Genomic DNA, 25,709 nt, shown 5'->3' with positions numbered 1-25,709 from the left:
CACACCTCAGGTGATTTCACTGTTTTCAAGTGGAAGTCTTCCCCAAGCTGCATCTTGTTAACAACAGGGTTCCTACCGGAAGGAAGAGTCTCTGGGCAGCACAGGGCTTGAATAATTTCTTCCATTCCTGAGGGTTTCCAACAGAAAATGTGATGGGGTAGATTCTGTGCTCAAACTTCTTGGTGTATGAGTCGGGCCACTGGCGCAACTGCAAAACACAGGGAGACAGAAGGGTTAGGGTCAGACATCGGCTACACGGAGACCTTCTGAGAGGACTCTGGCTGGCACAATGGAAATCATCCAGGTAATTCACATAGCGAGTCTAGCTCCACCACTGCTCCTACTGGTCACTAAGTGAAAAACTATTTTCCTATAACATCGCTAGGGTTGAAAATGAATACTGTTTGCTGTTGTCAGGGGAACTGGGAGACTGGTCCACAAACAGATGTGGATAAAATGCCAAGAGGGCAATTCAGAACAATTCAGAAGCTGGTTAACAAGATCCCAAAGACAGAAGTACAAAGGCGCTCATCACAATGGAGTTTGTGGTAATAAAACCTGGAGAGAATCTAAATGTTGATTTAAAAGGAACTGGGAAAATAAAAATTATGATAGACTTATACAATGGAATAATGTAGAATAAAGAAGATCTGTATGTTTTGATGTGATATATGCAAAAACTATTATGTGGTCCAGTGCAGTGGTGCATGCCTGTAATCCAAGAATTAGAGAGATTGAGGTAAGAGGAACACAAGTTTGAGGCTAGCCTGGGCTATGTGAGATCCAGTCTCAAAAAAATTCTAATACAGCTCCATCTAATAGCAAAAATACATGCATCTTTATTTCAAGATTTACTTTTACGTGAATGTTTTGCCTGCAAGTATGTATGCACACTGCATGTATGTGTACCCTGTGTGTGCCTATTGCCTGCCGAGACCAGATGAGGGCATTGGATCCCCTGGAACTGGAGTGACAGTGTGAGCCACCCAACGTGGGTGTTGGGAGCTGAACCTAAGTCCTCTGCAAAAGCAGAAAGAGCTCTTAACTCTTAACCCCCATGTGCATGTCTTTTATACACGGAGAAAAAAATCTAACAGACAGCATCCTATTATTAAAAGTGGGCACCTTTACAGGTGGTGCTTATGGGTCTCATTTCCTGTTGATATTTCTATATTCTTCAGAACTTTCATAATGAATATGTTTCTTTCTTCGCATATGTTAATTTTCTTAAGATGTATTCATTTTATGTATGTCTTAGCGAGTGTTCTATTGCTGTGAAGAGACACCATGACCTCAGCAACTCTTATAAAGGAAAAAACTTAATTGGGCTGGCTTAGGGTTTCAGAGGTGTAGCTCATTATCTTCAAGCAGACACGGTGCTGGAAAAGGATCTGAGAGTCCTACATCTTGATCGGCAGGCAGCAGAAGCAACTGTATAGCAGAGGCTACACTGGGCACAGCCTGACACTTCCTCCAACAAGGTCACGCCCACTCCAACAAAGCCACACCTCCCAATAGTACTGCTCCCTATGGGGGCCATTTTCTTTCAAGCTACCACAATGTGTATGTATGTGTGGTTTTCCTGCACATACTTATGCTGGGAACTGAACCACATGCATGCTTGGTGACTGGAGAAGGCAGAAGAGGTCATCATTCCCCTGGAACCAGAGTTACAGATGACTGTGTGTGCAATGTGAATGAGAACTGGATTCGACTCTTAACTGCTGAACCATCTCTTCAGCCTCTGAATCTGTTAATTTTAAGGAAAAATTTCAAAATAGATCTTTTTTTTCTTTTTGTTTGTTTCTTTCTTTCTTTTTTCTTTTCTTTTCTTTTCTTTCTTTTTTTTTTTTGGTTTTTCAAGACAGGGTTTCTGTTTAGTTCTGGCTGTCCCCCTCCCACCCCCTCCCCTTACCTCCAGCCCATCCCCCATTCCCACCTCGTCCAGGGCAAAGCCTCCCCCGAGGACTGCAATCAACCTGGTAGACTCAGTACAGGCAGGTTCAGTCCCTTCCTCCCAGACTGAGCCAAGTGTCCCTGCATAAGCTCCAGGTTTCAAACAGCCAACTCATGCGATGAGCACAGGACCCAGTCCCACTGCCTAGTTGCCTTCCAAACTGATCAAGCCAATCAACTGTCTCACCCATTCAGAGGGCCTGATCCAGCTGGGGGCCCCTCAGCCTTTGGTTCATAGTTCATGTGTTTCCATTCATTTGGCTATTTTTTTTTCAATAATTGAGTAAAACCAAAATCTATTATAAGCTACAGTCGTCCTAGAGACCTCCATGCTGTATATATAGCCTCCATGGTTCTATGGGTTGTGGTCTGATTATTCTTTATTTTATATCTAGAATCCACTTATGAGTAAGTACATACCATGACTGTCTTTCTGGGTTTGGGTTACCTCACTCAGGATGATTTTTTTTCTAGTTCTATCCATTTGCCTGCAAATTTCATGCTTTCATTGTTTTTCTCTGCTGAGTAGTACTCCATTGTGTATATATACCACATTTTTTTTCATCCATTCTTCTGTTGATGGGCATCTAGGTTGTTTCCAGGTTCTGGCTACTACAAATAGTGCTGCTATGAACATAGCTGAGCATGTATCTTTATGGTATGAATCAGCATTCCTTGGGTATATGCCCAAGAGTGGGATGGCTGGGTCTTGAGGTAGTTTGATTCCTAATTTTCTGAGAAACCTCCATACTGATTTCCACAGTGGTTCTACAAGTTTGCACTCCCACCAACAGTGGAGGAGTGTTCCCTTTGCTCCACATCCTCTCCAACATTGACTGTCATTGGTGTTTTTGATCGTAGCCATTCTGACAGGTGTAAGGTGGTATCTCAGAGTCATTTTGATTTGCATTTCTCTGATGATTAAGGATGTTGAGCATTTCTTTAAATGTCTTTCAGTCATTTGTGTTTCTTGTTTTGTGAATTCTCTGTTTAGCTCTTTAACCCATTTTTTAATTGGACTGTTCAGTATTTTGATGTCTAGTTTCTTGAGTTCTTTATATACTGTGGAGATCAGTCCTCTGTCAGATGTGGGGTTGGTGAAGATCTTTTCCCATTCTGTTGGCTGTCTTTTTGTCTTATTGACTGTGTCTTTTGCCCTGAGCACTACTGTGGGGGTTGGGTCTTTTTAATTTGTGATTCACAAATCTATTGGCTATTTATTTAAAATGTACACATCATTTTTATAAACATAAACTTTTAGAAATATTGGGAGTACTTGACAATTTCTGAGTGACAGCTGACAGTATCTTACATTTGATTAATGATGGGCATTGACCCATCTGAACCCACACCAGCATTAATACCACAATCAAGTTCACTGGCTCAGGGGAACTGCCACCCCCATAAACACACAGTGCAGCAGTACCGACCACTTAGCAAGCACAGGCACACATGCCGGGCACACACTGAGCCCTAACTCAGCCCTCCAAGAATGTGGGGATCCCCTTTATCAGTATCTAATCTCTCTTTCCCAATCCATGCCTTCAGTGAGAGCAGCCTCAGTCCATGGACATTTGTTACAGTGCACATTTAAATCTATTTCTACCAAGTTCAAAGCTACACTTGGACTTTTTTGCTTTCATTCCCATTTTCAGTCTTTTTTTAAAAATGATTTTCTTTCTTTCCCATCTCCATATTCTGTATACCATGTCCTTTTTTTAGTGCTTCTCTTCAAAATGTTATCATCCATACAAAGTCAGATGCTAATTGTCATCATACTCCTGACTTACAGGAGACTCATGGAATGTTTAACTATGGTTCAGGTGATATATTTCTGTCTGATTTTTAACATTCACTCTACAACTTAGGTAGTACTCATTTAATCACCCATCTTTCACTGTGCCTACATCTGGTCTTTCCTCATGATCTCACCTTTCTTCTGGGATCACTTGACTCCATCTGATAGCACATCCTATAAAAATCTCCTTTAATGAAGATCTTTGGCTGTTAATTCTTTTGCTCTCTGTATGTAGTTTAACCAGGAAAGAATACCCAAGCTGACATACCCTCTGCATTTTGAAGGTATTATCTCATTGTGTATTAGCTAGTATTTCTGTTGAGGAGTTAACTGGTATAATTATTGCTTCTCATAGAATAATTAACTGGGATCTGTGGGAGCTTGAATGAGAATGTCCCCTACAGACTCAGATGTTTGAATGCTTGGTCCCCAGTTAGCAGCACTGTTTGGGAAGGTTTAGGAGGTGCAGCCTTGCTGGAGGAGATATGTTACTAGGCTTTGAAGTTTTAAAGCCACATGCCGGTCCATTTTTGCTTGTGGCTTAAGAGGTAAGTCCTCAGCATTCTGCTCCAGCCTGTGCTGCCATGCTTTCTTGCCATGATGGATGGACTCTGACCCACCCTGGAACCACAAATCCAAACCAACCCTTCCTTCTAATAAGTTGCCTTGGCCATGGTGTTGTATCACAGAAATGGCAAAGTAGTGAATAAAGAAGTAATGAGGCTTCGTCAGCTCCGATATACCAGGTTTCTTCTACCTAAGCAACTGAGACCCACTTAATTCAAACAGCTACATCCCAGGCTAATTAGAACAGAATGAGTCTCAGCTGAACTGTTGCTCAAAAGCCTAAAAGCTTAACCAGGCTCTAGTTCCTGGTCCTCATGCCTTATATACCTTTCTGCTTTCTGCCCTGACTTCCTGGGATTAAAGGCGTGAGTCATCACAACTGGCTGTTTCTAGTATGGCTTTAAACTCACAGAGATCTGGATGGATCTTTGTCTCCAGAAGGCTAGGATTAAAGGTGTGAGTGTCACCATTTTCTGGCCTCTATGTCTAGTGGCTGTTCTGTTCTCTGACCCCAGAAAAATTTACTAGGGTACACAATATTTTGGGGAACAAAATATCACCACACATACCTCTGCGAGTCAGTTCTTCCTTTCCAACAGCAGTTTCAGGGGTGGAACTCAGGTCATCAGGCCTAGGTTCTTTTCTGTTTGGCTCGTTTTCCCCCTCAAAGTGCAGCCATTCTTGTCTTCTTGTCCCCTGTGTATGTGTGTGTGTGTGTGTGTGTGTGTGTAGGCAGTCTCTTCTGTGCGTGTGTACAGTCTCTTCTGTTGTTGCTGACACCCCCCCCCCCTATATTCCAGGCTGCCTGGCTTGTGAGCTTCTGGGTGATTCTGTCTTTGCTGCCATCTCCCAGTAGGAGTTCTGGGCTAACAAATGTGATTTACCTGGAGCTTTTTACTTGCATTCCTGGGATCAAACCCGGGGTCATCAGGTTTGCTCAGCAAGTGCTTTAACAAGCAAGAGCCATCTCCCCAGCCCCAGGATATCTTTTTAAAGCAACTTCTGGGGCCTTTTGTTCTTTTTTTTTCTTAAAGAGAGGCTGCATGTAATACAACTTTTTTTTTTTTTTTTTTTTTTTTTTTTTTAAAGAAGAGGAACATTCTAAATATAGAAGACCTAACCCCTGGTGCAGCTGCCCAAGGCATGGCCATGGTGGCTGACTTTTTTTTAAATTTCATCCTGAGGCCCAGGAAGTTACCACAGAAAACTCTAAACACTCCTACAATGCTCAGTGCCGGGGGAGAGCAGAGGGAAGGGTGACACTGCCCACCTGCCCCCAACCTAGCCTCAGCCAGCTGCTGTAACAAAATGTCCAGTGGATAGCACACATTCCGGAGAATCTTCTTCGCAGAGTGAAAGAATAAATCTATAATCAGACTGGCCCACCATGACACTCTACATTACATACTCAGAAGAACGGTTTGTCCTGAAATATGGATGACAAAAATGGAAACAGAGAGACGTTCTATAACCTACAGATAGTCCCAGGTTTTAAATCTAAACTGTCACCATAATTACTGCATAGACAAGAAGTGATGCCATGTGTTCTGCTCGGCAGTTAATACCCGTGTTGGCCAGCTTTACTGCACTGCAATGAAATACCTGGGGCAATCGACTTAAAAAGAGGAAAGGTTCCTGGCAGGGTGGTGCACACCTTCAATTCTTGCACTTGAAAGGCGGAGGCAGGTAGACCTCTGTGAGTAGCAGGCCAGCCAGGGCTATGCAGTTAGACTCTGTCTCAACCAAACCAAACTAAACCAACACCATAACAGGCAAAATGAAGGAAAACCTTAGTTTGGCCCATAGTTCCAGGCCCTGGTTGGCTGATCCAGTTGCTGTGGGGCTCGTGACAAGGAAGCAGATCACAACAGCAATGTGTACATGAGATGGCTCAGTGGTAAGAATTCTGACTGTGTTTCCAAAGGACCCAGGTTCAATTCCCAGCACCCACATGTAACTCCAGTTCTAGGGGAGCTGATACCTTTTTCTGGCCTCTGTGGGCATTGCATGCATGTAGCACACAGGCATACATGCAGGCAAATAACACTACACTTAAAATTAAATAAACCTTTCTTTAAGAGAGAAAACAGAGCCGGGCGGTGGTGGCGCATGCCTTTAATCCCAGCACTCGGGAGGCAGAGCCAGGCGGATCTCTGTGAGTTTGAGGCCAACCTGGTCTACAGAGCGAGTTCTAGGAAAGGCGTCAAAGCTACACAGAGAAATCCTGTCTTGAAAAACCAACAAAATAAAAAAGAGAGAGAAAACAGAAGTGAGCTGAGGCCCTAATAGACACTTCCAAGCACTGAGGACCACAGACTTAACTTTCCTGAGGGTCTACACTGAGTGAAGCTTGAGAAAAGAGACCTGAAAGCCTGCTCCCTGCAGTGATGTACTTCCTCCAACAAGACCACACTTATGACGACAACAAGGCTACACCCCCTAAAAGTGCCACTCCCTTTGGGGGCCATTTTCTTTCAGACCACCACAACTACTGGCAAGAAGACTTTATACCTTATCACGTGAAAATCTCCATGGACTGCTTAGACACAGCAGAGGGCTTCACCCAGAGTCGGTAACCCAAGAGAGACAGTGAAATGCCTTTTACAGTCTTCTCTCAGGGATGGTCCTTTCCACTCCACCTGATGCTACTGGCACACAGATCTCCCCTAGGCCAGTACAGGAGGAATGTATCTGAGGACATGAACACTCTGGAAGGTACAGTTGGCCATACAGATATGGTCATACACATCTCCCTTCCCCCCACAAAATGTCTAGCCTAATGTGCAGCCCCATGCTCAGCATCCAGCATGCAGATGTCAGATGGACTAATGTTGACCCATGGCCAGTTTTCCTCCTTTCTTGTGCATGAACATTTCTGAGGCCCCTGCAGTTGGATGGCCTGTGGCTGCTTCTGGACAGTTGAAGAGATCTCTGTCAGTGTCACAGAAGGAGCAAAAGGCGTAGTCCTGATGTTCCAGTCGTCTCCTTCCTGAAGCAGCATCCCGGGAGCCCTGACTGGTCGACAATGCTCCAGCAGGTGTAGCTATGTAAATGAACACGGTCACTGAGCTCCTGATCCAGAGCCAAGGTCATACGGACCAGTTAGTCCCCTTGGGAGAGAAGCAGCTGGCATGCAAAGTCTTGAGCGCCACAGGAGCCATCACTCCAGATGACTTGACCTATCCTGAACATCATCTTTCTAACAATAGCCTGCTAGCCCCAAGTTTCAGATGGGGAAGAGAATACCTTCAAAGGCCAAAAGACTAGCCCAAGACCCTGGAACAGGTAAAGAGCAAAACAAGTTCTGAATGTGAGTCCTTTGTCTACTGGTTCAGGAAGCTGTATGAATTGTGGTAAATGCCACAGAGACGTGAAGCAGTTGAGTTTAACCTGACATTTAGTGAGCAAACTGATAGAACTCTCAGAGTCTTGGTTTTCTCAGTCTGCTACACTTGGAGCTTCCACCCAACAAGTTCATGTGTCAGGAGCCCGGTCCTCAGTGTGACAATGTTTAAAGGAAGTATCTTAGGTCACTGCAGCAGGTCCCAAAAGGATCCAGGTAGTTCTTGGAAGGCTCTTGAGCTCATTCCTACAAGACTGTTGTTATAAAAGATCAAATCTCACCACACCCTGGCTTCTCTCTGGATTCCTGTCTGGCAATGTGATGTCTTTTTTCTACACATGTTCTGCTGTGGTAGGGCACCATCTGCTCCACCTCATCAGTCTCAAGATCCTCACAACAACTAAGATGCCACTGGGACCATACCCTTGAACCTCCAGAGCTGTGAGTTAAATGAACTTTTCTTTAGAATGTTACCTAGCCTCAGGTATTTCATTACAGTAATTAAAAAAAAAAAAACTAAATTAGGGTTACTTTCTGTAGAGAGTTGTGAGGATTAATGAGAAGAAATCGCAAATCATCAGCTGACATGACTACCATGATCTTTATACTGTCACTGTCCTTTCCCTTACAGCGCTGCTTAAGAGCAGCTAACTGGAGTGTTCCTGGCTTTTCATCCCCTTGTCCCTTGAGGGATTCCACGAGGCATTGTTCCAATCGACTCCAAAGCTCTGAAACTACACGTTCCTGGCTCCTCTTGGTGGCATCTGGAGGCGACTGTTCCCTTCAGAAACATAACACATTCTCTAGTCTTCTGTTGTTAGTCTTTCTCTGCCCAATACATTGTTCTTGGCATTCCTCACAGCTCCGCCAGCCTGATGACAGGACGCAGCACTGTTGACTCAGTCAGCAGAAACAAAACAAAGCAGGTTCCCTCTCTGCCAGAATCCAAGACCTCGGTACAAGATAAAACATCCAAGGCAAACAAAGCTTGGCCTGCCGCGGTCGGGCAGGACCTCCACTGAGGGAACTGGTCTTTCTGTAGCTCTTCTGGATGGGTCGAAACTCAGAAAAGGAAGAGCCAAGTAAACGGAGACCCAGCTGCATCACAAAATCCCCACGGTTGCCAAAAAGGAGGTGAGGGTGGCAGAGCACTGGCCCAGATCGAGAGTGACATGGCCTCACGCAGAGAATCCAGAAGAGCACTGCCCTGATCTCTCTCTCTCTCTCTCTCTCTCTCTCTCTCTCTCTCTCTCTCTCTCTCTCTGTGTGTGTGTGTGTGTGTGTGTGTGTGTGTGTGTGTATGAACAAGCATGTGTGTCTACATACAGAAACAGACCTCTGGGTGAAAAGGAGAACATCTCCACCAAATCATTAACTCTGACATCTCTTACATGAGACTGGAGAGTAGTAGGACTCTGCCTTTTATCCTCTACATAATTTGGATTTTTTTCATTGAACCTGCTACTTGTTATTTAAAATTCCCTCATCAATATTTAAAAATAAGCTATTTGCCCCAGCAAGGTGGACAGTTCTAATAGCCCAGCACAGACTGAGCGCCACGTCATATGTTCACATGCTCCCAGTATGTCTAAGAGGAGGAAATGACTGGCCCAATTTTAAGAATTCTTGTGTGTGTTGGTGTGTGTGTGTGATTTGGGCACACACTCATGCCAGGGAATACATATGGAGGTTGATGGACAACCTTGGGTGCTGGTCCTCACCCTGCATCCTGTTTGAGGCAGGGTCTGTTGTTTGCAGCCGCACAAGCCAGGTTAGCCGGCCCACGAGCATCTGTAGATTCTCCTGTCTCTACTTCCCATCTCACCCTACGAGTGCTGGGTTTCCAGACACAGGCTACGGTGGGCTATGGAGACCCAAACTGAGGTTCCTCACGCTTGCTCAGCAAGAGTTTAGAAACTGAGCCCTCTCTCCAGCCCACCTCTGAACCACACGAACGAAAGCAAAGGCGCCCTCCTCCGAGCCAAGGATCCAAGGTCCTCCCACTGAGCACGCAGCCAGCCCCAGCTGTGATCTGCACTGTCAGCTCCTCCAGGGTGGTCCTAAGGGCCCTCCCGTAAACACTGTGCCGCAGCAGTTGACCCTGCTTTCACCTGTTTATCAAACTCGGGCTTCAGAGCATCTTCCGTGAAGATGTGAAAACACATCTTCCTGTGGCTGAAGAGCACGGCTGACTTGAGCATGACCAGCGTCTCCTCCAACCGGTTGCCACAGGCCACCACAGCCAGGTGAATCCAGAGCTCGGGCGGCACCGAGTGCAAGCTCCTCACTTCCCCGGGCCTCCTAGAAAGAAGAAAAACAAGCTGAACTTAAAAAAAAAAAACCCACGGAATGGTTGGAACATTTCAAAACATGAACAGGCACAATCTGTTATATTTTATAAAGTGATAAGCATTTTGACAATCCCTGCTTGTAGGAAAAATACCATTTATTCCCATATTTATCCTGGCCATCATGAGATGAGTCACTGTTTGGATGGCTGTAGGTGTCTGGGACTTTTTCTGCCAGCGCTCAGCTGTCTAGTGCCTGCTGGCTGCCTACAGGGCTGTGTTTGGAAATATCATTCCCAAACTCCGACAGCTGACTGGGGGCTGTGGGGGTTCCCACTAGGACAGGGCCATGGAAATTAGATTTGATGCAACTTGAACAGGAGAAGGGTGAGTTGTGGCTTTCCCATGTGAACCTCGAAACATGATACTCCCGTCATCTGGAGGTTTTTAGGTTGCGGCGGAATGCGTGACTGTTGGATGGGAGGAAGACCATGCCATCGCAAGCGGTGAGGGAAAGGAACAGCCTACATGTCCCCACGCTCACTGTGTCCCAGGGCAGTCTTGAAGGAACAGGTGTTAATCCTAACTGTCTGGCCAAGGAGGGGGTGAGGTGGTGGGTACAAGACTCCTAATAAGAAGCAGGAAGGGGGGAGGCGGGCAAACCTGCGAACATCAAGGTATCCAATACTGTCTGAACAGCTGGGAGGAGAAATGGGATCCAAGAGTCTAGGATCATCATCCAGCTATTTCCTAGGAATAAAGATTGGTCCCAGCCAGGGAGATGAAGCCAAGCCTCAAAAGCTCCACTGAGAAACATTTGCAGGCAAGCTGGAAGAGGTTAGGCTGAAAAAGGTGCCCTGAGACAAATGAAAGCAATTTACTCGCACAAAAAGACTTGGAGAGCAGGGGAACTTGGATGTCAAATGCCACCTTCCTTCCAAAAACCTTCCAGTTCAATCTGCAGGCTGCCCCACCCCCACGCCCCACCCCTCTGGCGAACTCCCAGGCTCGTTCCAGATTGCTTTCACCAAGAGGGAAGTTGAAGTTGTGGGCGGAGCATCCTGGACCGTGTCCCAGTTTGATTACTTAAGAGCAAGCTTGGCAGAAGCATGGCCTGGTGGCTCAGCCCAGGCTAGATGCAGCCGGTTCTTGGATTTCACTAACTTCGGGAGTCACGAGGAAAGATGGTGTCTTTGTGGATCGGTCACTTCTCTTCATTCCCCCTATTCTATTCTCTTCAGATGTGGCCACTGACTTCTCTCCCCTAGCACCGTGACAGCCCTCCAGGAGTTCTGTCCATCTCAGCTTTACCTTTAGTCCCCAAACTAAAGTGCAGTCTCCACTGGTGCAGGGGAGGGGGGGGAGGTGGCGGGGGTGGGGGGAGTTCCAAGATGTCAGTCTCGCTAGTTTTCCAATCAGAATCGTGTGAGGCTTGCCTACCTTGAAGATCAAGCACAAACTGCCAATTAGGAATCCTAACCACATCTCAACGGCCACCAATGCAGCCTACCTGAATGGATGGTCACTCAGTCACTCTTCTGTTTCCATTCATGGTTTTATTTCAGTCCATGCAGTGTATTTCTAGGTGGACTGGTTGGTTTTGTTGTGTCCACTTGACACAAGCTAGTCATCAGAGAGGAAGGAGCCTCAGCTGAGGAAATGCCTCCATGAGATCCAGATGTGAGACATTTTCTCAATTAATGATCAATGGGGGGAGAGTACAGCCCATGGTGGGTGGGACCATCCCTGGGCTGGTGGTCCTGGGTTCTGTAAGAAAGCAGCTGAGCAAGCCACGGGGAGCAAGCTAGTAAGCAGCACCCCTCCATGACCTCTGCATCAGCTCCTGACTCTGGGATCCTGCCCTGTTTGAGTTCCTGTCCTGACTTCCTTCAGCGATGAACAGCAATGCTGAAGTGTGAGCCAAATAAACCCTTCCCTCCCCAACTTGCTTTTGGGTCCTGGTGTTTTGTCGTAGCAACAGAAACCCTAAGACACTAGAACTTGACACGTGAGCATTCATTCAATTCACTCATTCTTACTTTCTCTCCAAAACGTTCTTCTCTCTTTGATCTTTACTAACCACCGCCCATTCCTTTATGGACGAATCTTTACTAGAAGGCCTATTACATGTGAGAGAACATTCTAGAATAGAGGTGAACAAAGCAAAGATGCAGGAGTTATCTCCTGCAGAGGACAAGGGAAGAAGAGAAAGGACATTGAAAAGGGGGCAGGGCCCAGTTTGTGACATGCTTGCCCTGAAAGCATGAGGACCTTGATTGGATCCCCAGAACCCATGTAAAAAACAAAAGCCAGGCAGTGATGCCCCCTTGTAATCCCAGCACTGGTGGTCCCTGGGGCTCAACAGCAGCCAGCCCGGCCCATTTGTTGAGTTCCAGATGAGCAAGAAACAGTCTTGGGGGAAAAAGTTGGATGGAGCCTGAGCAACAACACCCACGCTTGTCTTCTGGCCTCCACGCGCACACACACACACACGTCTCATACACACATGAACACACCCTGGGGGAGGGACAACCCCTAAGTATTTTGCAGAAAAAGTCAAAAAGTTGGGGCTGGAGAGATGGAATTCTCCCAGCACCCCCATGGCAGCTCACAACTGTCTGCAACTCCAAGATCTGACCCCTCACACAGACATACATGCAGGCAAAACACCAACGCACTTATAATAAAAATAATGTTTTTAAAAAGTGAAAAGGGTTATGACAGACAATGGGAAAGGGTTGCCGACAGGGTGGGAGCCCATCAGTGCTGGGTGGCTCTGCAGTGTGAGACCTGGCAAATGAGACAGGCCTCCCTGACAAGAAATTCATCAGTGGCTTCGGCGCGTGAATGCAGAGCATCTCTAGGGAACTGTGGCAGAGGAAAAACTAAATCAGGATGAGCCTGGAAACTACAAGGACCCCGCCCCTCGGGACCCCCATGCCTGCTGGTCTTCCTATCTATACTTCATGGAGGTGTCAGGCCCACTATTAAAACCAATTCCCCATTAGCTAACTTATGTGGATGGGAGGAAAAGCCACGTGAACAACACTAAGATGATGAGCTAAACATAATTAAGGCACCAGCTACAGGGCCCATAACTCTGGGGCCTCTGAGGTGTTTCTTTCAGCAGAAGTTTCTTGTAGCCACATCCAAGGACCTCAGTTTGCATCCCTGGAACCACATGGTGCAAGGAGTGAACCAACTCCTAAACTCCTGCAAGCTGCCCTCTTATCACCACGTATGTGTCAGGATGCACACATATGCACACACACTCATGAACACTCATGTGCACACACACACACACACACACACACACACACACACACACACAATTATCAAAAATGCAATGAGACCCAATTTGAACAGCTGGCTAAAATATGCCATGTATTTGGGAACATGAGTGTGTTACAGAGGTAATGATAAGTGGGGCTGGAATATAGTGCGCTGGTAAGGCACCTGCCTAGTGTGCAAGAGACCATCCATTCCATCCTCAGAGCTGAAATATGAACACCTTCCCCCCTCCTAAACAGAAGGAGTCCACCATGCCCATCTACACACATGGACAGTGAGTCTGAGCCTCGATGAGCTGGGACATAGAAACTTAAATGAAGGATTTAAATTTTTGTTGACTAGGAAAGATGATAAGATAAACAAAAGGATGTCCCTGATGAGCTCCCTGGTGAATGGGAGCAGGAAACAGACAGCTCTGTGGGGTACCCAACAGTGGACATTGGCTCAAACTCCAGAGATAATTGGCAAGTTAGCAGGCATGAAGATGGGCACACACCCTGTCCTTCCACGCGGATTCCTACATGAAAAACCTGCAGAAACTCTTGCATGTTTGCACAATCCCTTGCAAGAGCATGCAGAACAGTTCTGTTTTTAAAAAAATAAACTAATGACCATGCAAAGAAAAAAATCACCAACATATTTGCCATGGTGAGAGTGTGGAATACCATATTGCCAGGAAAAAGAATAAACCGGACCGGTGTGCTCCAACATCAGGTCTAAGAGGAAATGAGGAAGTTCGGAAGGACTGCAGTAGGTAACCACATTCAGATTTCCACACAAGACAGAGTGCTGTCGTAGCAGAACGCCACCTATTCCGGGGACGTGAAATGAGTTCTGGAGGTTAAAGCCCCAGAGCTACTAGTGTCCATTTTCACAAAAGATCCTCATTCTCTCATGTTCTTGGTCCCATTGAAACCTTTCAGTGTCTAAACACTGCAATGTTAGCATCCAAGAGAAAAGCCATGATCATGTGTAGGCTGATCACCACCATCAGTGTGGTACCATTTTGTTTATCTGGTTTTGTTTTAAAAATAAACCATTTTACCCTTAAATAAAAGAAAGAGTGTATCTTATTTGCAGATATATATATGGAATAAAAGTACATTATACCAACAAGAATGAAGGTAATCTAATACAGGATGGTAGTTATTTCTGGAGGCTGACTAAAAGTTGTGTTTCTTTTCTTCCACAGATGAATTTATTTCTATTTATGTTAATGTGTGTGTGTATGTGTGTGTACATGCCAGCAAAGGCCAGAACAAAGTGTTGATCCTCTGGAGTTGGGGTTGCAGGCAGTTGTGAGTCACCTGATGTGGGTGTCATGAACTGAACTCTGGTCCTCTGCAAGAGCAGCATACCCACACTCTCAAAGCTGGAGCCATCTCTCCAATCCTGAAAGTTGCAATTCTTAAGTTGAGTGTTGAGTGTATGGAAATTCATTTCATTATCTGCATTTGTGTGTGTGCCTTCCAAATTGATGGACAAATACTTTTTCCACCAAGTGTGTAGAGCAGGGGTGTACTCAGTGGTAGAGTACTTGGCTGCATGCTGAGGCTCTGGCTTTCACCCCCCCACACACACACCCACAGCACTAAATCCAAAAGAAGGGAAGAAGGGAAGGCAAACTCCCACTTCCCAAGGCAGAGCAAACCACCCCTTCCCTCCTCGGGAGGCTCCAGTGTTTTGGCCTGTGCAGTGCAGAAAACAAGGACCAGGCATGCATAATTCATGGTATCTGGTAACAGGTAATGAAAAGCCACTTCTGGTGCCAGGTCCAGCGCCAGTGGTCGGGATTTAACGAGACCTTCGCTGGCCCCCCTGCTCCCTCTCACATTACATTACAAACCTCAGGCTCTGGATCCTGGGCAGCCCTGGTGTCCTGTCACATGAATAATGAAGCATGGGGGTGCTGCGATGGTGTGTCTTTCACCAGCCCCTACCTACAGCACACCCAGCACCTCTCAAATGTCCCCCCAGTCTGCAAGGATCTGAGGAGCTCTGTCCAGGAAACTGGAACTTCTTAACCCTCAGGGCTCTGGGCTTGGCCAGATGCAGGGTGGTAACTAGGCTCTGGCTTGTTTTATAAAAAGCAACTGAAGTAGACATTTGCTGTTTGGAATTTATGTGGTAGGTAGGTGGGTGTCTGCACAGAGGTGCATCTTTTGCAGGTACATGGGCACACGTGTGAGTGGTGTGTATGGAGGGCAGGGGACATCTTCAATGCTGTTCCTTTGAGACAGGAGTGATCACTAGCCTGGGACTCACCTATTAGGCTGGGCTGACTGGCCAAGAGCTCAAGGATCTGCCTCCCTGGGCTGAAGTTACAAGTGGATTGCATCGCCATGGCTGTCCTGGGGTTTGAACCCAGGTCCTCCTGCTTCTAAGGCAAGCACTTTACCAGCCGAGCTATGTCTCCAGCCAGTGTTTGTTTGTTTTTTGAGTCGAGGTCTTGTTGCACAGGCTGGCCCAGAGCTCATTATGTAGCTAAGACTAGTCTTGAACTCCTGATCATCTGATGCCCAATTGCTGGGACTGCAGACATGGCTACCGCACTCTGCTTCCATTCATCCTCTGAAATACCCACTGAGTCACCTTTCCTGGTCACCCTCTCCCACAGCTCTGACCCACACCTCCCATCATGCCTCTGGCTGTAACTGGAAGAAATCGCCTATACCACAGACAGTAGGAGACTGGCAAGCATACTCATCTGCTGTTTGTTATCAGGCAAACACACACACACACACACACACACACACACACACACACACACACACACAGATTCTAATGCCACAGTCTTATGGAACTCACGGAGGCTGCTTGCCAACACACATGCATCACACAAAACCATCCCACCCACGGTTCAGCCCTCAGCCAGGCCAGGATGATTTCAATGACATTTTTACCTTTGTCCATATGCTGCCTACCTCAACTCTTGCCTTGACGAAATCAAAGATGTCTTGGGAGGGCACCACTTTCTCACGGTGCGGGTCCTACCCAGGAGAGGAAGCAGGACGCTCCTGGCTCCTCATGGCCATCGCCAGACACAGGCATGTGCCTGCATCCAGTGGGTGAAGGACACTGAGAAGCGCTCCCGCATTTCCCCTCTCCTCTTGGGATCACTCATCTACTTCCGGGTCACTCCTCACCCAGTGGAGCTTAGTTCCAGATCACAGTGTTTCTGCCCAGCCAGGTGCCCAACATCAGTGTTGGGGACTCAGCCCCGACTCAGTAGGAGCCTCCAGTCTCCTGACCCTCCAGCTCTGTGCCCTCCACATACTCATCTTTATCTTCTTCTCCCTGAGACATTCAGCAATAATTCTGTTCTCCAGCCTGGAATGTCTTTCCTAGCACTTTGCCTGGCTGCCTTCTTCATGGGAGAAAGGCCAGGAGTGTTGGCATTTTTCTTTTCTATCATGGATCTGTCTTCTCTCAAGTTTACCAAAGCTGATGATTACATATTTCATTCTGATTTATACCACATATTCAACATTATATATTACAGAAGACAGTATAAATAAACAAACATTTATCCTTAGGAGAATGATGAAAATAGTGTACCTTTGAAGCCGAAAACCATAAAACACAGTATATTAAAATACTTGAGCTGGCAAGAGGGTTCAAGTCTGATGACCTAAATTTGATCCCTGGGACCCACACAGTAGAAGGAAAAATGGACTCCTTCAAGTTATTTCCTGACTTTCACACATACACCATGATGTACATGCACTGTCCCAAATAAGTAATTAAAATATTAAAAATTATATAAAACATTAAAGTTGTCAGATGAAAACTTCTTGCATTTTTTATTTGCATTTTTCATGTTGTAATCAGGTCTTTATTCAATTGAATACATACTTTTTTCTTTTTTACAGCTGCTTGATAGCATGCCTCTGTCTCTCTCTCTCTCTCTCTCTCTCTCTCTCTCTCTCTCTCTCTCTCTCTCTCTGTGTGTGTGTGTGTTTATACATACACACTTGAGACAGGGTCTTACTTTGTAGCCCTGTCTGGCCTGGAACTTACTATGCAGACCAGGTGTGTGTGTGTGTGTGTGTGTGTGTGTGTGTGTGTGTGTGTTTATACATACACACCTGAGACAGGGTCTTACTTTGTAGCCCTGTCTGGCCTGGAACTTACTATGCAGACCAGGCTAGCCTCACACTCACAAAGATCCACCTGCCTCTGGCACCTAAGAGCTTGGATTAGAGCATGTGGCACCACACCCAGCACGCATATAATTTTAATTGCTATTTTTATTTGATTCTTTCATTTTTCTTGTCATTTTTTAAGCCTGCATAACCATTGTTTTTAATGGCTATCTACTATTCCACGCAAGGAAACACCATCACCTATAATCATTTTTATCATTGGTTCTTTCTAATTCTTCGATTAGTTCAAACGCTTGCAGCAAGCCGCTGTAGCCAGTGGCCTTTTCTTCTTCTGCACTATTTCTTTAGACTGTGTTCTTAGAAATGGAAGTGCTGGTTTATATGGACCATCCTATTAGTCTTAGTGTTGCTAGCTTCTCAAACCTATCCAAGGCCTTCTTGGGAAAATAAAACAAACAGGACTGAGCCACCTTGAGCCATTTGTGAAATGGGATCATGGAGCTGATGGCTTACGTAACTGCTTCCCAGTTCACTGGGGGTGAAGGATGGTGCTGTGCCAAGTCACCATGGCACAGGCTTCCCATTCCCAGCCCTTTTCTAGCAATGTCAATGACAAAGTCTCAGTCTTGTGCTGATACGCCTTGAATGCTATTCTAATATTGCTTACTCCCCCTTCAGTAGACAGAAGAACCTCAGCAGAACCTCAGGAGGGAAGAGGACCAGGCCGAAAACCAACAACAGCAGTTTGTTCTCTGTCAATCATCACCTACCTGTATGATTACAATCATTCCTGGTACTGGCATGGGGGAATTTTTTTTTTCCAGACAGGTTTCTCTGTGTAGCCCTGGCTGTCCTGGAACTCACTCTGTAGACCAGGCTGGCCTCAAACTCACAGTAATCCCTGACTCTGCCTCCCATGCCACCAATGTCCAGCATTGTGGGGTATTTTGAAAGAGAGAGACAGAGACAGACAGACAGGCAGGCAGGCAGGCAGGCAGAGAGACAGAGAGAGAGAGAAAGACAAATCCAGGAGGCTGAGGCAGGAGCATCATGAGTCTGAGGCCAGCCTTGGTGGTACAGTGAGTTCAAATCAATCTGGACTACACAGAAACCCTGTCTCTAAATATGGTTCCGTGGTACATTGTTAATCTGACTTGTGCAGAGTGTTGGATTTGATCCCCAGCAGCACAGAAATAAATAAAGGCACTTAAGAGAACTGGAGCCCTCCAGCACAGCTGGTGGCATTAGAAACTATGATAGGCACACTGGGAAACTGGCAGTTCCTGAAAATGCTAAATATGGAGTGCACCACCCGACTCAGCAATTTCACTCAGAGCTATGTACATTGAAAACATGTCAGCCGGGTGGTGGTGGTGGTGGTGGTGGTGGTGGTGGTGGTGGCGGCGGCGGCGGCGGCGGCAGCAGCAGCACACGCCTTTAATCCCAGCACTCGGGAGGCAGAGCCAGGCGGATCTCTGTGAGTTCGAGACCAGCCTGAACTACCAAGTGAGTCCTAGGAAAGGTGCAAAGCTACACAGAGAAACCCTGTCTCGAAAAACCAAAAAAAGTACATTTCTAAAAAAAAAAAATTAAAAAAAAAAAAAGAAAACATGTCTACACAAAACCCGTACACAAATGTCCATACCAGCAATAAGCATGATCCCCAAGCCTACCCTAAATATTCTTCAAGAGATGGATGCTTAAGTAAAATGTGGTGAGCTACACAACGAAATATTATTTTGCAATAAAAAGGAATGAGTACTGATACGTGCTAGAACATGTGTGGAAACAGAAAACAGCCAACTGTGAGGATAACAGTGGATACAGTTTCCTTCAGGGTGATGAATATGTTCTTTAATTAAACAGGGGTAGCGGTTGCACAATTTTATAAATACACTAAAAGTCATGACAATTTATCTGTGTCTAAAAGTACCGGGATTAAACTGTAGCACTGCTGTTATTAATACACAGATGCACTCAAATTTATCACATAGATTTTTGTAGAAAAAAAACTTAAAGCCGGCCATGGCGGTGCAGCAATAACATTTGCGGCATGAGTGAGCCTGGAAATCGCTGCCCCCATTGTCCAGGCTCCAGCCTCCCCACACTCACCTGAAAAATGATCCGTAGAACCCCAGAGGCAGCTCAGGAGGGAGCGGAGGCACAAGCGGCCCCTTAATCGCTTCAAAGTCTCAAGTGTGTGACTTAATTAAACTTCCATTTCTGGAGTGTATAAATAATGGAAAACGGCATTTATGTGTAGTGCTGTTTACTCTGCAGCCTATTACTAAGAGACACACTGAATTATTAAAGCGGGTAATTGGTTCTGCTCGGCCCCTCTTCCCTGATGTCACGTCTCTTACCAGAGTTCCCCTTAACTGACAAGCAGAATTAACTCAGGCAAGCCTGATGCTGTGATACGGCCAGGGGAGGCAGCAAGCAAGATCACACTTCTTTAACAGACAACCCCAGACTGCCAGCAAGGAGCCTTCCTCGGGGAAGGAACCGCAGAAGTGCCCTGCAGAAGACAACGGCTAAGACGCTGATTCCGCTCACCATAGGCAAGAGGGCTTGAGAAGTGTTTCTCTATTGCAATGCTTCGCCGAACCCATTTGGCTATCTGAATGTAAGAGAAGGATGTGAAGGAGCCAGGAGGGCGGGTGAAGAAATGGACACACACACACACACACACACACACACACACACACAAAGCCCCTGGAAAGGCAATCAGCTGATGTGGAATTCTATCCAAATCACGTGTGGGCAGTGACAGTCACAAATGTTCTTTGAAAAACCACACAAATTTTAGTTGTGTATGTGTACATGTGTGTGTGTGAACACACATACATCCGTGTGCATGTATGTGGAAAGGCCAAAGGACTACCTCATAATGTCATTCTTCCTTAGGAGCCATCTTGTTCTTTGAAGTAGGGTCTCTCACTGGAACACGGAGCTTGCCAATTCAGCTAGGCTGGCCAGCGAACGAACCCCAGGGATCTACCTGTCTCTCCCTCCCCAAAGCTGGGATTTCAAGTGTGTGTTTTTCACATGGCGGCTGGGGATAGACCTTGGGTTTTCTTCCTTATGCAGCTAGGACTTTACTGATGGAGCTGTCTCCTCAGCCCTAATCCACACGTTTTAGAAACGTGAATGAACACAAAACACTCGCTGAAGCTGTGATCGGGTCTTTCACTTGGAAGGCAGACACAACACCGAGAACTTTACTTACACTTAAATCACTTTTAATGACCCGTGGTTTGGAGTCAAATCAAGTACCATTAATCTTTCAAGACAGCCAAGCTGACAGCTTGCCTTGGAGTCGTGGTATAATATGAATAATGTCAAAGGCATGCCAAAAACCTGCTGGGTAGTGGGGGGGGGCTTAATAAAATTATTTGATAAACGCATTAATTATGAACAGTTCATTTTAAATTTGGTTCGTGGTATCCGAAACATGGCTGAGTTCCTAAACAAAGTCTAGGGCTGATGCAGAGTAGGTGTCTCATGTCTGAAGTGAGTAGCCATGGCTGTGTGGGGATGTGTGTGCTTTCTGACATTTCTGCACACACATACACATGCTGTGTGATTAGTGAGTGTCACAGGAAGGAACCAGACCAAGGGAACACACTTAGGAGGCCAGGCTCCTCTTCACACTTCTTGGTGGTTTAACCCAACAGAAATCATTCTCTCCTGCTGACGAGAGATATAATCAAGGTATGGGTGGGGCCAAGCTTCCTCCAAAGGGCAAGGGAAGACTCCTCCCCAGGCTCTCTCTAGCTTCCGGGTCCCAGCAATGCTCAGAGTTCCTGATGGTGTAGCCATGACACTCCAGCTGACACTGTGCCTGGTACATTGCCCCATATAGCTCTTTGGTCTTAAGTCTCTTCCCTCCCTCAATTCTTCTTCTCCCTTTTAATTTTATTTTAATTAATTTGTTTATTGCCTTTTGAGATAGACTTGCAATGTAGCCCAGGCTGTCTCCAAACCTGTAATCCTCCTGTCTCAGCTTCCTGGGTGTTGGGATTACAGGCATGTAGCAGTGCACCCAGCCTATGCATGTCACTTGTCCTTTCTTCTTCTTGTAAAGATGCCAACTCTCAGACTTAGGCCTCCCCCAAGTCTAAGGTCTTCTTGAGATCCTTAGCTGGCTGAATCTGTAAAGACCTTTCTAAACAGTGAACTAACGCTCTGCGGGTCCAGGTGGCGGAGGCCATGCTTCGGATCATTGTGCTAAGCCTGCTACACAAGTGAGTTGGAAGGAGCCCTCTGTGACTGAAAAAGCTTCCATCAGGGCTCCTGGGGTAGGCTGGACTCCAGTCCGGGACTCACGGCATTCTCGGGTGCCCCTGTGTGGGGCATGATTCCCACAACACACCTAACCAATGATCTGCCATCACTTAACGTCTTTCACTTTTGTGTTTCTTTCTTTCTTTTTTTTTTTTCTAATTTTTATAATTTTTTCAAAATTCTGTGCTGGCGCCTTGACTGACACTCACTTCTCACTTCATTTCTTTTTTTTTTTTCTTTTTTCTTTTTTTTGCCTTGGGATTGTTTCTGACACAGGACATTCGATCTCTCCACTCTCTCTTCTTTTCAAAGTAGGATGCTGTTGGGATCCTTAAAATATGAACCAGCAGAGTGAGCTTGAAACAAATGGCCCTTGATGTGGAAGGGAGGAAAAGCAGAGGTCACGTAGAATCAGAAAATTTTATCTCAGCCCCTGAAAAAGAGTAAGAGTTCCCACCTCGAGAGGGAGGCGAAGGAGAAATGGCCTCTCCAGGGACTTCCCATCCTCCAAAGCCTCAGGTCAATGGCCAGATGTTCATATTTATGGCCATTTATAAACGTTTAGTTTGGGGGAGCCTTTTGTCCTTTTTTTTTTTTTTTTGGCAAATTATATAAGTAATTGTTGAGTAGTGATTTCCTCCAAGCTGAAACTTTCTATCATGGAGGGAGGCGATGAAGACCCAAAATGTAGGGGCTGGAGAGATGGCTCAGGGGTTCAGAGCACCAGCTGAGGACTAAGGTGTGGTTCCCAGCACTCACATGGCAGCTCACAACCACTGTAACTCCAGCCCCAAGAGATCTGACGCCCCCTTCCCCCTTCCAGCCTGTACAGGCACTATGCATGCACACATGCACAGACATACACGCAGGAAAAACACCCATACGCATTAAAAAACTTCACTTAAAAAACCCCACTAACCCCAGAAAGACAGTCAAGGTATGTACTCACTCATAAGTGGATTCTGGATATAAAATAAAGAACAATCAGACCACAACCCATAGAACCATAGAGGCTATATATATAGCATGGAGGTCCCTAGGACCACTGTGGCTTATAATAAGTTTCGGGTTTACTCAATTATTGAAAAAAAATAGCCAAATGAATGGAAATACATGAACTATGAACCAAAGGCTGAGGGGCCCCCAGCTGGATCAGGCCCTCTGAATAGGTGAGACAGTTGATTGGCTCGATCAGTTTGGGAGGCAACTAGGCAGTGGGACCAAGTCCTGTGCTCATTGCATGAGTTGGCTGTTTGAAACCTGGAGTTTATGCAGGTACACTTGGCTCAGTCTAGGAGGAAGGGACTGGACCTGCCTGGACTGAGTCTACCAGGTTGATCGCAGTCCTCGGGGAGAGGATTTGCCCTGGAGGAGGTGGGAATGGGGGGTGGGCTGGGGGTAAGGGAAGGGTGTGGGAGGGGGGGACAATAGGGGAACCCGTGGCTGATATGTAGAACTGAATGGTATTGTAAAAGAAAAAAGAAAAAAAAAAACCCACTAAGTATGTAAACAGTTCACTCTCAGGAAGTCCCTGAAACTTAGCAGATTCACAAGGTGCCTCCTCCTCCCCCAAGGTTACCGAGCAATCGGGACTGCTGAGAAGCAGGGGCTCTCCTACCTGTCAAGCTGCCTGCAAGCTGTGCAGTGAGTTCTGGAGTTCTAACTTTTGAGGGTTGTCACGATGCTGAAGTGGACGTTTAGTAATAGATCTGCCTTTGAGTCCCCCATGTCCCAAGGTGGACTTCAGGGGTATCCTTACTGTGTTCTACCATCATTCCCTATCTGGGGTGAGCAGACATTTGCTCACATCTCCCCAAAGAGTACCACATAACAGTAACACACATATCCATTACAGAAAGCTCTGGAAACAGACCAGCACTGGGGGAGAGCTCGTAATCAGCTTTGTAACCACTGTCAATATTTTGGTGTTTAAGAACTATATACAGGGCTGGACAGATGGCTCAAGGGTTAAGAGCACTGACTGCTCTTCCGGAGGACCTGGGTTCAATTCCCAGCACCCACATGGCAGCTCACAACTGTCTATAATTCCAATTCCAGGGGACCTGACACTCATGGCAAAACACCAATGCACATAAAATAAAAATAAATAATAAAATTTTTAAAAAGAACTATATACAATATGCGTGAGGATGTGAATAGACGCACATTTTTATTTATAACAAATTTTTAAACACATCGTGTGTGTGTATGTGTGTGTGTGTGTGTGTGTGTGTGTGTGTGTGTGTGTGTAGGCACATGTGTACCACAGCCCACGCATAGAGGTCAGAGGAAAAAGCACCTTTATCCCCTCATCTGTCTCACTGGTCCTACATTTTCTTTTAAGCTGGAAAGGGAGAGTTTTTATAACTGGCTTTATATAAGTTATACATTTCAATTAAAAGAAAAAGACAACACTGTATCAAAGAGATCTTTTCCAAAGGGATTCTCAATAGTGATAAAGGGTTCGGGTTTGGGATTTGTTCCCAAGAACAGCATGTGGTTTGCGGTTTTGCTCTTTGAGGCCCACAGGCATGGTACAATTTCTAGGTCTACCGTTTGGCTGTACTATCTAGAGCAAAAGCTTTCACCGTCTCCACCCTGGGACTTCCTATCTGTAATATGGACACACTGGTGATACTGGATGTCTGCTGGCCTTTGCCCTTCTCAGGAGTTTCAGGTAAGAGTACCTCAGTTATACTTTAGGGGAGCTGCTCTTTAGTTCTCAGTCCCCAAGGTTTGGACCAAAGCCTCATACCCTCACAGCTGCCGGCACAGGTGTGGCCATCAGGGGGTGCAGGTGCCTGGGACCCAAAGGCACAAGGCCAGATCTGCTGGTGTTGTGGCCGCGTCACGAGACCCCCAAGCAAGACCACCACGGATGCAATATCTGATGCAAAACACACAGGGGTTTATTACAAGCCCAGGCTTGGTCCTAGTCCAACACACTGGCTAGCCAGGTGAAGGAGGATGGCCCTGAGCTCTCAGGGTGAGGGGTTTTTAAAGGGGAAACCCGCAAACTGGGTGGTACAAGCCTTGGTGTCCTATGATTGGGTGAGGCTGTATAACCTTTGAATTCACTGGTTGGGGGTTACAGTTATCATTTTTGGGCAGGCCTGGACAAGTCCCAGGCTCTGTCCTTGAGCTGCCATTGGGGCTGGCTGGCCTAGCACGTTTACATTGACCCATGCACGTAGCTCTAAGTTGGCGAGGGGTCCCAGACAGTAAACAACTGGCTGAACCTTGAGTAGTCAGAGTACATGCAGAAAGGGAGCTACTGCAAGGACTATGTCTTTTGTTCTCGGCCCTTCCAGAAACTGCTTCCTTAAGTCTCAGGAAACTGAAATTGAGGCCTGATCTCTGAGAGAAGACTGAGCAGCCTGTTGTGGCATCTGTTTGGTCCTTTCACTGGCAAAGGTTCCACAGGGAGAAAGCACCTGAGAATGTCACTCACACTACGCTTGAGGACAGGGGTAAGATGGTCCTGATCACACCTGTAACTGGGCCCTTGTCTCCTTTGAAGTCTCAGGGCTGGGGTCAGCCATTTTCTGTCCCTGACGAAGTGATACTGTGGGTAGACTGGACACCTACTGCTTGCTAGGGGAGATGTTCTGGCCGACCCAGTGACAGGAGTGACCCGTCAGGTGACAGTGGAGATTAAATAAAGAGACCTCACAACACGCTTCGCACCTGTCATAGTTAGTGTCAGACGTCCACCCTGGGGAGAGGGAATCTCGACTGAGGAATCGGCTCTCTTGGACTGACCCACCGGCATGACTGTGGGGGCACTTTCTTGACTAACGATGAATGTAGGAGGGCCCAGTCGCTGCCCACTGTGGTGGGGGCCACCCCTGGGCCAGTGGCCTTGGGTTGTACAAGAGGGCAGGCCAAGCAAACTATGCCAGTCAGCCGCATTTCTCCTTGGCCTCTGCATGAGTTCCTCCCTCCAGGTTCCCACCTTGGCTGCCCTTGATGGTGGACTGTGGCCTGTAAACTAAATAATCCCTTTCCTCCCTTGCTTTGGTCAGTGTTTTATCAGGCAGGAGAAAGCTAACTAGAATAGTACCGTTCATGAC

The 25,709-nt window shown here is 46.5% G+C and overlaps 1 protein-coding gene across 1 annotated transcript in view; it reads right to left on the bottom strand.

Moving 5' to 3' along the window:
• Positions 1-25,408, bottom strand: part of Gxylt2 (glucoside xylosyltransferase 2) — a 71,778-nt gene extending 46,370 nt beyond the window's left edge. Inside the window, exons 1-4 of the mRNA XM_037204317.1 lie at positions 25,324-25,408; positions 24,392-24,523; positions 9,776-9,990; positions 77-208 (exon numbers count right to left, since the gene is read on the bottom strand). Of these exons, the coding sequence (XP_037060212.1) occupies positions 77-208; positions 9,776-9,990; positions 24,392-24,523; positions 25,324-25,408 (564 nt within the window). The remainder of the gene's footprint in view (positions 1-76; positions 209-9,775; positions 9,991-24,391; positions 24,524-25,323) is intronic.
• Positions 25,409-25,709: the final 301 nt, after the last annotated feature.

This window comes from Peromyscus leucopus, chromosome 3, assembly GCF_004664715.2.
Source record: "Peromyscus leucopus breed LL Stock chromosome 3, UCI_PerLeu_2.1, whole genome shotgun sequence".
Taxonomy (NCBI): Eukaryota; Metazoa; Chordata; class Mammalia; order Rodentia; family Cricetidae; genus Peromyscus; species Peromyscus leucopus.
Note: the sequence above shows the minus strand (reverse complement) of the source record. Positions and strands in the feature narration are given on the sequence as shown.